This window comes from Mesocricetus auratus, unplaced genomic scaffold (assembly GCF_017639785.1).
Source record: "Mesocricetus auratus isolate SY011 unplaced genomic scaffold, BCM_Maur_2.0 Super-Scaffold_100027, whole genome shotgun sequence".
Classification (NCBI taxonomy): domain Eukaryota; kingdom Metazoa; phylum Chordata; class Mammalia; order Rodentia; family Cricetidae; genus Mesocricetus; species Mesocricetus auratus.
In genome coordinates this window covers 2004897-2018005 of record NW_024429208.1, presented here as the reverse complement: position 1 = coordinate 2018005, position 13109 = coordinate 2004897, and the positions used below count along the sequence as shown (strand labels likewise).

Genomic DNA, 13109 nt, shown 5'->3' with positions numbered 1-13109 from the left:
GTGCACCGTGTCAGAGCAAGACGGAAGCAATCCGCCTTAGAGGGCAGGAGCGGGTCTGGAAACCCATTCCCTCTGGGGTGGTGTTTCAGGCTCCCTCTCTTCCCCGTCTATAGCAAATGCTCTGTGAGCCGGGAAACCCACTCCTCGGCTCCTCGGCTCCAGCTCTTGGGGAAAAGCTGACCACTGCCTCTATCATCCAACTGTGAGTTACGTGGTGATAGTTTCTCCTCCTGCATACAAAGCCTTAAGTTGGCTCCCCACCCCCCTCGGAGGGCTTTGAGGTTTCCTTTCGCAGACTCAAAAAACAGCCTGGAGGTTCACACCCCAAGTCTACAGGTTTTAACAGCTTTCCTTATACTACCCCTATGCACACACACACAGGTACACACACATACACATAGGTACCCACATACACACACTCTCACACACATGCACACAGACCATATACACACACACATACATACACACAGGTCATACACACATACACACACACACATACACAATACACAGGAGCACACACACACTACAGAAAAACACACAGATGCATACAGAGTCACACACATACACGTGTACATACACAGACACAGAAACTATACACACACACACACACATCACAAGCATACCACACACTGACTTCATCCTGGGCTGGGATGAACCAAGATAACGGAAGTTAGCGGCACATCTGCTAAGAAAAGAAGGAAGAGAGGAGCCGCCACCCACCCCCCACCCCTCCCACCCACCCCCCACATCAGCTATCTGCCCCAGCCCCTCCCCCGCTCAGGGCTCCCTCTGCTCCAGGAACTTGCTGTTGTGACAGGGTCAGATTTTCTGTCTTCACCCCCAGCCCCGACAGAAGTCCTGCTGAGCCTCTTCCTTGCACACACACACACACACACACACACACACACACACACACACACGCGTGGGCGTGACCGGGGCGGTGAGGCTGAATGGAGTCCCCTCCGGGTGTCCAGCTCTCTGCTCCAGCAGTCAAACGAGATGTGAAACCTCATGAGACACCACAGGAAGCCCTGGGAGATTTCACTTCCATATTCCTGTGAACAAGGAGTTTTCAGAGTCAGGGCGGAAAACCCAGAGACCTGTCTCGGCAGAGCGGGTCCCTTGTTCCTCTGCTCCTGGCACAGACGCAGTTATGTCCTCCCGGTTGGTTGGGACGCCTCTGCTGCCCTGTCCTCCGTCATCACTTTACCCTTACGTGGGAACAGGACCCCCAGCCAGGGCCCCACACACCCTCCTTTCAAGACCACAATATGAAGACACACACACACACACACACACACACACACGCACGCGCGCCCATGCATACACACACCATCCACCTAGCCTGGTTCCCACGTGACACACTGGGGCTTGTGTGCAAAGTATTATAGAAAATCATTTGCCACAGCTGGGAAAGATGGGTTCTCTGTAACACGGGTAATAAAAACCCAGACGCAGTCATTGGGGTTCAAGCTGAAGATCGGAAAAGCAAAACGGCCAGCCACCTGAGAGCTCTCGACTCTGCCAATGCTCAGACGGAAGGGGCGATCCACCCAACCTCAGATTGCATCTCCAGACTGCACTGCTGCTCACCGAATCTGAAGGCTCCTGAGGCCGAACTGAGCTCCTTACATTCTCTCCGGCCGGCACTGGGATTAAGGGCGTGAGCCCTGTTTCTCTGTTAGACCGAGTCACTCTTGTGTTGCCCTGGGTGGCCTTGAACTCAGAGAGACCCATCAGCCTCTCTGTCTCCTGAGTCCCGGCATTAAAGGTGTGTGTGCCACACCCGCTCAGCTTCTGTGACTGACTAGTGTGGCCGGCTTTGTGTCCTGACCTCCAGGCAAGCTTTATTAGATCATAAACAATATATCGCTACTGTTCTCAGCCCCCACACCGCCCCATCTGGGGCCAGACAGGAAGTGAGAGAAAAAACCTGGTGTCAAAGCTAGTTAGCAGGAAGTCCAGAAGACAGGTCACCACAGGCAAGTGGGCAGGGCGTCCTCTGTGGAGGGGCATGGAGGAAGACCTTGGCTAACAGGCTGGATTCCCATGGAAGGGAAGGCGCTAGCGCCCAGCCCTGGCATCCCTTAACTCCCAAGCCTGGCGGGGCTGGAAGGTGCTGTTGGGGGTGTACAAGGGGATGGGGCTCTTTGAGACAGAAGCAGGTGCCAATACTGATACCGTCCCTGGGGGCGTGGCCTTAACCATAGGCATCTCTTCCAGGCATTTCCTAAACTCATTCCATGTGAGCTCTCAGCTTCCTCTCCTGACAGATGGTTTTAATTCAAGGCCCCATTTTATGACGGAAAAAAATAATAAGCTGGACCAGTCAATCATTTACTATACAAAACTAAGAGCAGGGGACCAGATCACAGGGCTTTGACAGCCAGAACCAAACAACTCTGCTCAGGGAGTCAGGCAGTCAACTGTATGCAGATGTCACTGCTGAACAGCCAACTTTTTTGTTTGTTTGTTTTTGACAGCCTCTCGGGAGCTGGGATTGCTAACAGGTGTGTTCCACCGTGCCGGCCTCCGGGAGCTGGGATTACAGGTGTGTTCCACCGTGCCGGCCTCCGGGAGCTGGGATTACAGGTGTGTTCCACCGTGCTGGTCTTCGGGAGCTAGGATTGATAACAGGTGTGTGCCACCATGGCCTGCAGAAGCATTCTCAGTACCTATCCTGTCCTGAGATACTGCATAGAGTATCATGTCCCCGGGAGTCACAAAGAAAAGCTGAAAACACAGTTTTGAAATGGACAAAATGCTGTGGTATGGTGGTGGAATCCAGAAGTCCCCGGCGCTTGGGAGGTCGGAGCCGGGGGACCAGGAATCCAGGGTCATCCCAGCACAGGAGATTGTGCCTCAAGAATGACCAAAGTCAACAACAACAACAAAAAAGTCTGAATCAGTTACTGAAAGAGAAAGGAACCGTGGGAAGGCATTCAGCCTCACGATCTATACATCAATACAAGAAAAGCCAAAGCCGCCGTGAGATTCTGCCAGCACCCAACTCATTACTAGTGACTCCAGGTGTTAGTGGGGACAAAGGGGCAGCCATCTTGCTCTAATAACCGCTCTCTGGCCTCTGAATTGAAAGTTGCAAACTTGATGGTGAAAAAATCATTTTCAGAAAACATCATCAAGCCGGGCGTTGGTGTTGCGCACCTTTTTTTTTTTTTTTTTTTTTTTTTGGTTTTTCGAGACAGGGTTTCTCTGTGGCTTTGGAGGCTGTCCTGGAGCTCACTTGGTAGTCCAGGCTGGTCTCGAACTCACAGAGAACCGCCTGCCTCTGCCTCCCGAGTGCTGGGATTAAAGGCGTGCGCCACCAACGCCCGGCTGGTGTCACGCACCTTTAATCCCAGCACTCGGGAGGCAGAAGCAGGCGGATCTCTTTGAGTTCGAGGCCAGCGTAGTGTACCGAGCGAGTTCCAGGGCAGCCTCCAAAACAATACAGAGAAACCAGGTTTTGAAAAAAAAATCATTATCCTGAAAAGTCTGTCCTTGAAAATTCAGAGAAAGACGGAGTAGGGGCTGCAGGATGGGATGGGGGGGGCAGGTTCCTAGGAGCTGAGCGCGAGTTGGACCTGGGTTTGTCTGAGATAGGAACAAGCTACAGTGAAGACAGGCTTGGCTCCACCAAGGAAGAATGAGGAAGGGATTTGCCCGGGAATGGGATTCCTGTTGGGTAATGTTTCCACCCTAGGAGAAGGAGCCACATCCAGGCAATCCCAGCTCTTGGGGGAGGGGCAGGAGGAGGAATGATTCAAAGTTATCCTCAGCTACATTGGGAGTTCAGGGCCAGGCTGGTCTGCACGGGACTTCAACTCAAAGGAGAGAGAGCACCAGGCTGAGGACAGCTCCCGAAGCTTCTGGGTTAAGTTAGCCTGTCCTGGAGTGCTCTGCAGGAGTCCAAATCCCTTCCTCCTGAGGCACTCAACCCCCCTCCTCCATCCGGAAGCTAAGCAGGGTCATCCAGGCTTGTACACGGATGCAAGAATGGCTGACAGAGAAGCTAGCAGGTAGTATCCGTTGCAATCCCAGCCGCAGGGGGATGCACTCGGGGGAAGGGGGTGCATTTCAGTTGCACAGCAAGTTCAAGGCCAGCTGGGGTCCTTATGGCTCATACATCACTTGATGAGCGAGCGTGTAGTCCTAGTCCGTCACTTGAGGCTCGGAGAGGAGTTAGCAAGAGTTGGATACAGCAGGTAAAAATCTGGTAAAGTGCTGCGTCTTTAATCCCAGCACTCCGGAGGCAGAGATGGTAGACCTCCTGGGAGTTCCAGGCCAGCTGTCCTGGCATCTTGCTTTGCCAGTGAACCTGTAGTAGTGGCCACACCCTTTGGGCATGGTTTCAGGGCAGCTGTGACCCCTTAAGGTAGAGGAAGGGGGGTGCATGCTCTCTTGGGTTGTGGAGAGCGTAGGAAGAGCAGAGACTGCATCTTCTGGAGCAAGAAGACCTTGGCGGTGATTTACTCTTATCTACGTTTGTCCTTCCCTAATAAACACCTATTATCATTTATCTTGGGTCTGCCAAACTCATTTAAACCCCCACCTTCAACCATCCTGGTCTACATGGTAAGTTTCAGATTGGCCAGAGCCATACACAGTGAGACCCTGTCTCCTCTCTCTCTCTCTCTCTCTCTCACTAATAATAATATAATAGATAATAATTAATGCAATCAGTTTTAAGCTTTGATTGGCAGGAAACTGCTGGATACATTTAAGTAGAACAGAAACCAGAAAGCAATATAGACCAGATCCACAAAGGTAAAATGAGGATAAAAACAAAAACTTCTCCAAGGGAGAAAATCAAATACTGAAGATAGAGGTGAACCGGGCTGGAGAGAAGGCTCAGCGGTCAAGAGCACTGGCTGCTCTTCCGGAGGACCCGGGCTGACTCGAGCACGCACATGGCTGCTCACAACCGCGTCTGACTCCAGAACCAGGGGATCTAATGCCTTCTCACTTCTGGCAACACCACGAATGCATGTGGTACACCGGCATATAGGCAGGCAAAGCACACGTACGCGCACACACGCGCACACACACACACACACGCGCACACACACACACACACGTTTTTAAAAATCAAAAAAATTTAAAGGCAGACGAAATTTACTGGGGCAGTTAAGTCCTGTGACGCGGCAGACAAATGACAAAGACGCTGTCCCCTGCCCTTTCTCCCTGGGAACCTGTCCCCAGCAATCTTCAGATGCTAACTTAGGATCCACAGAAGGATGCTGACAAGTGGTTAGAGCCCTTACCCTGCACGAGGGGCTGGCAGCTAGAAAGCTTTTGCCGCACAGCACGAGGGCCAGAGTTCTGATCCCCAGAGCCCAGGGGAAGGCCACGGAGACATGGTGCGGTGGCCCACTAGTAATTCCACCCTCAGAGGTCAGAGAGAGAGAGAGAGAGAGAGAGAGAGAGAGAGAGAGAGAGAGAGAGAGAGAGAGAGATGCTCAGAGCGCATTGGCTAGCAAGACTAGCCATGTCGGTGAGCCCTCGATTTGAATGAGTGACTGTCTCGGTGCATAAGGTGGAAGATTGGAGGAGGAGAGAGGGTTCCACATAGCTGCGCACCCACACACGCATGCAAAAAAAAAAAACACGTGTGTGTGCATACAGAAAACGGGAAAAGCAGAGCATCACAGAAACAAATAGTCACTAGGGTTACAACAGCTCTACAGGGGGACACCAACTGCTATCATCCAACCCCCAACGAAAGTTGACGTGAAGGAGTAGAGACAGCGAGTCACTCATCCGAGGGCACACAGGGAAACTCTCCCACAGTCCTTATCAGGAGCGCACTCTGCTCTTAGAAATGACTCGGTCCAGTGGAAGAGCCAACGCCTGGGAAGACCTGGATGGTTTCCCTTAGACTCTGATACAGTAGGAGAAACGGAGATGGCCTTGCCGATACCAAACTAATTTCGTGAGTTCAGCCTCAGCTGCCTCCACGGCAACTCCCACACCCCCCCGGGAAGCAAAAGACAAAAACGTGTGTGTGACGCAGTTTACCAGCAGTGGTCGTGTGCAGCCGGCTCCCACCACCCGCCCGGGACAGCATCCCACAGTTGTCCTGAGAGAGTTCGCGAGGCCACTGCCTGGGAGACCACGTGCTTCTCTGCCCTGCGCCCTCACTGGCTGCTCCCGCTTCTCCTTAGGGGCTCAGAGAGGATGTCTGTACTGAACTGACCAATCAGAGAGCAGCTCCCATTTTCCCAGGTACCCCGAGCCCTGAAGGGAGCTAGGTATAAACAGCTTCACCAGCAGCTTAGCATGGGAGGAGGGGGACCAAAAACAAGTGCAACTTCCTCAAGCATTTTATTGATTATTGGAAACTCTCTACCTTCCTCTCCTGTGTTTTACGCAAGCTGATGGGATAAAAAGCCACCATCAGCTGTGCTGAGATCAGGAGACAGGAGCTGGGCTGGGAGAGCGGCTTTCCCTCCCTAATGAGCCGTGTCCAGGATAAGGTACGCAGACTCTGAAATGAGTCGGGAGTCCAGAAGCGAATCCTACAAGTGAAGAAGAAGAAGGCACGGTGGGCTGGGGTGCGGCTTGGGGCAGAATGCTTGCCTAGCGCTGAAGGGAGAGAGAGGTCAAGCTAATGTTAAGAAAGAAGGTTTATTTCTTCGAAGTGGGGAGCGTGAGGTGGTGAGGAGTGGTGTCCTGGGCTCCAGATCCGGGCTCTTCTGAATGCAACTCCAGGGACAGCAGAGCCCTCAGCCGAGACACCCTGCACACTGGCGCCACACCCCGAGGGGTCCCCGGGGACTTCTGCTCCGATGAGAGGCCCTGGCTAGGCACGGGAACCCTGGGCATCCCTGCTGGCAAGGCCTGTGCTGTTCCAAGCGCTAGTCACAGAAGACTCAGTCTGAGGAAAGAGCAGGGAGAAGGAATGTCACCTGGAGGACCTCTTCCTCCCCCCCCCGCCCCCCCCCGCCCCCGCAGCACACCCAGCTGAGCCCTTGCTCTCAGGCCGACTCCCGGCATCTTCCCCCCCCTCCTTTTTATTCATTCTTTGTGTCTCTCCACCCCGTTCATTTTCCAGCCCCTTCGTATCCACCCTCTGCCCTTCCGGGTGTCTTTCTCTTTTTTTATTTTTTAAAGATTTATTTATTTATTACATATACAGTGTTCTGCCTATATGCCAGAAAAACAACACAGGATTGAATTGTAGATGGTTGTGAGCCACCACGTGGTTGCTGGGAATTGAACTCAGGACCCCTGGAAAGAGCAGTCAGTGCTCTTAACCTCTGAGCCATCTCTCCAGCCCCCGGGTGTCTTTCGTACAGGCCCCCCGGTTAGCCGCACCCCCTACTCGAAGCTATTTCTGCGGTCCCCGAAAACCGCGTGTAACAGTGTCCCCAGACAGCAGGATTTGGTCCCCCATCATGCTGTACGCAGGCCTTCATACCCAAGGGCCTGTGTATCGCGGTATGCCCCCCCCCATGACCAGAGGAGACAATCCTGGCATACCCACAATGGTTCCCTCGCTTTCCCAAGTTACTTACCAACCGAACATGGCTTCTGGGACCAGATGAAGAACGCAATGCCCATGACGATGCCCAGCAGCCCTAGGCCGAAGGCCAAACCGCACAACACATTCTCGAGGAGGTCTGAAGGCAGGGCGTTCTGGGGTACTAGAGCAGAAAGAGTTGAGGTTGGCCTGGAGGCCAGGCTGGGGGCGCATCCGCCCAGGGGAGAACTGGGGGAATCACGAGGGGAAACTGAGGCAGCGAAGCTTGAAGTTGGCTAGAGTGAGACTACACAGGAGGGCCCCTCCCACGGGCTTGAGCCTTTCCACCAACCGCCCCCCCCCAAGGACCCGACTTCCAGGGGAAAGCGCCTCACCCCAGTGGGCAATTGGGGTGTAGCTGTCAATCTCGTGTGTCACGACGCAGGAGTAAAGGTCAAAGGGTTCCGGCGTGAAGTTTAAGTAGGAGAAAGCCTGGAAGGTGAGCCCATCGACGGCGGAGATGTAGGTGGGGCTGGCCCCCTCCACGGGGACGAAGTGACGCTGCCAAGTCACAGTCAAGGTGGGCGGGAAGAGATTGCTGATGAAGCAGACCAGCGTGTTGGGCTTGCCGAACTCCAGGGGCTTCAGCGTGAACACCTCGGGCACAGGCAAACCTGGGGAGGGGAGGGGCAGACACGGTTGGGGGGGAAGGAGGGAGACGTTTTGAACAGTGCCACTGTTTGGAGAGAGCTGAGACACGTGGAGGGGAGGACAGGGATGGAGCCAAGACGGAGGCGAGGAAATCTGGGACTCCAAGAAGAGACTTCCCCTGCGGCGGAACCGCAGCTTAGGACACCGGGGACCCCTCCCTCTGCCCGACTTCCTGTCTGTGGCCAGGCTGACGTCCTGCCTGTATCCAGGTCAGCATCCGACGCGGGCTTCTTGTGAAGCTCAAGCTCACCACCCCCTGGATCCCTCCATTCTCCCCTCCCCCTCCATTTTGCTGGCAAGGCAAAGAGAATGCTGGTGTCCATTCAGCAGCAGCGGGGCCAGCTGGTCCCCGTGTAACTTCATAAAAAAAGTTCAGTAGACTTTCAGTGCCTTCGACTGCCTCCCCTCCGGCCGCAGACTCAGCACACAGACTGCAGCTGATGGGGAGAAGGGTTGAAGCAGAAAAGAAAACCACGTCCCCAGCCGGGCAGTGGTGGCGCACGCCTTTAATCCCAGCACTTGGGAGGCAGAGGCAGGCTGATCTCTGTGAGTTCGAGGCCAGCCTGGTCTACAGAGTGAGCTCCAGGACAGCCTCCAAAGCTACAGAGAAACCCTGTCTCGAAAAACCAAAAAGAAAAAAAAAAAACCCACGTCCCCAAGCAGAACAAGGAGGAGTGAAAGATGAGAGGTAATGTACAGGAGAAGTTTGGGGGGAGGGAGGAAGACTGTAGCCCCGCCCGCCACCCCGCCCCCAAACTCCACTCTTTGTTCCCGACCTCTGGACACTGGGATTTGCCCTTCCAACACCGGGCTAATGTTCTGCATCAACATCTCGCAGAACTCTCTGTCAAACGAAATGGCGAGGGCGTCTCCCTGCTCCTGAGCCCAGTCGGCAAAGTCAGGCAGCCGGGGTACTCGGGTGTTCTGGGAGAAGTCGTAGGAGTAGAGCTGGTCTTCGTCGTAGGACTCGTAGAGCCCTATGCTGGGGTTCCCATCCTGGCAGAACACGGTGTGCCGGAATGTGTGGTTCTGCAGGCCGTCCCGCGACACCAGAGCAGGAGCTGCAACGGCACGGTGGGTTCCAGGGAATCTCTGTTTTTTTTTTTTTTAAGATTTATTTATTTATTATGTGTACCGCATTCTGTCTGCATGTGTCCCTGCAGGCCAGAAGAGGGCACCAGATCTCATTACAGATGGTTGTGAGCCACCATGTGGGTGCTGGGAATTGAACCCAGGACCCCTGGAAAGAGCAGCCGGTGCTCTTAACCGCTGATCCATCTCTCCAGCCTGAGGGAATCTCTCTTTAAGGTAGAAAACAGTAAGGTCTCCATTGTGGGGGTTGCAGTAGAGACATGGCCCCACCCCTCCAGCACCTGCCTCTTAGGTCTGTCCTAAGCAGCAGGAGGAGAAATTAAGGGGATCTTCCGAACCTTACACATAGACAGAAAAGCAACTGTCTACGTCCTGGAAAGGGCAGAGCCAGGCAGGGTGACACACATCTGTGGTGCCAGGACTTGGGAGGTCAAGGGAGGGGGCATCGAGGGTCCAAACTCAGCCTCCGCTACGTATAGCCAGCCTGGGGGGGGGGGTCACGAGACTGCGCCGGGAAAACCAAACAAAAAGGAAAGCAGAAGTCCCCCGGAAGGAAGCTACAGACCTCAGTGGCTCTGCTGCTGATTCCCCGCACTGCTCTCAGGCACCGCCGCCCCCCCCCCTGCAGTGAGCCTGAACTCCTGCCAAGCCCAGCACACTGGATGCCTCCATCTACTTCGGAAGCCGTGGGTGTGAGTCCTGCCTTGAGAGGTGTGGGGCAGGGCCATGGCCTCCTTGATGATGTGCACAGTGAATAAGGGAAGGCAGTCTCTGGACCTCCTCCCCACTCGGTTGCCACCTGGCCTCTCTGGCGGCCTCTTCCCCGGACTCCAAACACTCCAGACAGCGCACTGACAGAACCCGGGGGGCCTCAACTCCTGGCCGCGGGGAAGAGCAATGTTTGAGACCCCTGACAGGGATCCCCCCGGACGGAAGGAACCTTTGCAACACACACCCAGAACGACAGACACTGTGAGGGGACCTTCCGGGTGGCTGGCGTCCTTCCCCAGCTGTACCCGAGAAGAAACTAAGAGGCGTGTCAAGGACGGCAGACTAGGGTAGGATGCTGTCACTGGAGGAATGTGAGTCTCTGCTGTGCAGGACGCCTGAGACCGGGTCTGGCTCTGCAGCCGAGGCTGGCCGTGGACTCTGGATCACCGCGCCCACGCTTCTCTAAGGGCTGGGGATCACACACGCTTGGCTCTCACTTCGTTCCAACCCCTCTGACGTTTCCCCCCGACGTTGCGAATCTGCACCGGTCTCCCAAGCCGGCTTTCTTCGTCTGAAAAGTCGCCAGCGCTCCGACGGAGCGTGTGAAATACCTGGGTTGCTCGCCGCGCGTTAACAGCACCCCTCTCCCCGAAGTGTGTTCCCGCGTCCGCTGCCACAGAGCCCCTCCCGTCTTCTCCGCCCTCGGGGCAGACGCACGCAGCGGGGAGCCAGGGTCTTACCTCCGGGCACCGCCCAGGAGTGGGGCAGCAGCCACAGAAGCTGCAGCAGGTGCAGCAGCCCGGCTCCTGGCTTCTGCTCATGGTCCATACCTTCACACCCTCCGTAAGTGGGAGCTCCCTCCGAGTCCCGGGTGCCCAGCTTCCTCCCAGATCCGCATCACGGTTCCACGGAGGAGCATCTCCAATAGCCGCCTGGCTCATTTCGGCTAAACCAATCACAGAACCGTAGGGTTCGGCATCATCAGTCGCTGGGGAGAGACCTGGGGCCAGCCACCTCTTGAAGACTTGACTCTGGGGTCAGCCTGGAGACCTTCGCCTCCTGGTGGAAGGTTTGGCTCCTGCAGGTGGCTGTCTGGCTCTTTCGCAGCGCCGCCTGGCTGCAGAACGCCACGACGGGGACCGAATCGCGCTGAACACGGGGCTACAAATTCCGACGGGCCTCTCATTTTAGGGGGCATCTGCCATAGATCAGTACTTGGAAGCAACTTCAGCCTGCAAATATCCAGTAGAAGATTTCAGAAACAAACAATAATTCGGGGGGAGACATATTGTGTTGTCTGGGGTGGGGGAGAGACGGGGGTCCCATGTATCCCAGGCTGGCCTAGGACTCACTCTGTACCCGAGGATAACCTTGAACTTCCCCAGTGCTGGGATCACAGGCAAGCACCGTCATACCTGGTTTATCCCGTGCTGGGGACTGAACCCGAGGCTTTGCAAGAGTGTCTGAAGCAGGGTCTCAGTCTGCAGCGCAGGCCAGCCTGGAATTCTCTGTAATCCTCAAGCCTCAGCAATGGTAAGCACCATTGTGCCTGACTCGTTTGGTGCTGGGAACTGAACCCAGGACTTGAGGAGGACACACATGGTCTCACTATGTAGCCCAGGCTGGCCTCGAATTCTTCGACTAGCCCCTGCCTCACCTTCCTGAGTGCTGAGGCTGCACACGTGGCCCACCACATCCAGCGTGACAAGCGTCGAGTTTTATACCGTTCCGAGCCTCCTGTGAGGACTCACCTGGCCTCACTCCATCCTGCTCCAGGTTTGCCCAGTGTCTCTCACACACACCGTACTCGCCACCTGCCCATGTAGTCACTGAGGTACTTTTTTTTTCTTCCTGAGACGGGGTTTCTCTGTACTGTTTTGGAAGCTGTCCTGGAACTCACTCTGTAGACCAGGCTGGCCTCGAACTCCCAGAGATCCACCTGCCTCTGCCTCCAGAGTGCTGGGATTAAAGGCGTGCGCCACCACCACCCCGGCTGTCACTGAGGTACTTAGTTAGATTGTCACTGCAGTGAGAGCCTGTGTCCTAATGACCCTTGTTTTAACTAAGGCCCCAGTGGGAGGGGGGGAGGAGACTTGTACACACCAAAGTCAGTGCAAAGGTGAGGACTGAGGCTTAGGAAAGAAAGGGGAAAGTGGTTGGCTATCACATAAGACACCGTGTGTGCGTGTCTGTGTGTGTGCACGTGCACGCACTCACGCTCACATGTGCATGGGAGGCCGAACACGCATGCACCTGTGTGTGTGGCTGAACACACGCTGTGACACACATATGTGGAGACCAAAGAACAACTGTCATGGGTTTGTTCTCTCCTTGGGCTCCAGGAACCAAACGGGTCGCAAGCTTTCCCCAGCACACACGGGACCTGCTGAGCCGCCTTGCTGGCCCCCGCTCCTAACTTTCATAACGCGTCGCTATGGAGTTCTATCTTATTACCCGGTACTGGATAAGCTTTGGTTAATACATGAAAATGCACCTCTGTCTTATTACCGTTACTGAATAAGCTTTATTTTACATATGAAAATGCACCGCTCATGTGCACACGGATACGAGTGTGTGTTTAGTTCCCTGCACTGTGTGTGTGTGCAGATACAAGTGTGCACTGGTCCCTCACACTGCTCATGTGCACAGGGATACCAGAGAGAGAGAGAGAGAGAGAGAGAGAGAGAGAGAGAGGGAGAGAGAGTGTGTGTGTGTGTGTGTTAGTTCCCTGTTGCTGTGGTCGCACAGCTGGCGTGCAGTGGCTTAAGGAAGGGTTTGTCTTGCTTTAGAGTCTGTGGGGAGACAGTTTGTCACGGCGGGGAAGGCACGGTGGCAGGAGTGGGGAGGCCACTGGTCACATGAATCGGGTCAGGGAACAGGCAGCTGCCTAATGTTCAGAGTGCCTTGCTGCCTGCTGGCGGGGCACTGGGACGGGTCAAATCTTCTGTTGGCTCTCAGGCCCTGTGTCTCCCTCCGAGACGCCAGGAAGGTCTTTTTCTTTCTCCCTTTTGTTCAATCTGGGACCCCCTAGGCCACACGCTAGCACAGCTCATAGTTAGAGCAGGTTGTCCCTCCTGACTTAAACCTCCCTGGAAACACCCTCACGGATACACCCTGCAGTGCGTTTCCATGG

At 55.0% G+C, this 13109-nt stretch overlaps 1 protein-coding gene across 1 annotated transcript; it reads right to left on the bottom strand.

Annotated features, from left to right (window-relative positions):
* Positions 1-6305: 6305 nt before the first annotated feature.
* LOC101844787 (class II histocompatibility antigen, M alpha chain) lies at positions 6306-10875 on the bottom strand. The gene is made up of 5 exons (XM_013125805.3): positions 10717-10875; positions 8950-9234; positions 7858-8136; positions 7518-7646; positions 6306-6877 (listed from the first exon to the last, which is right to left on the bottom strand). The coding sequence occupies exons 1-5, from the start codon at positions 10802-10804 to the stop codon at positions 6873-6875; spliced, it is 786 nt and encodes a 261-aa protein (XP_012981259.1). The 5' UTR covers positions 10805-10875; the 3' UTR covers positions 6306-6872.
* Positions 10876-13109: the final 2234 nt, after the last annotated feature.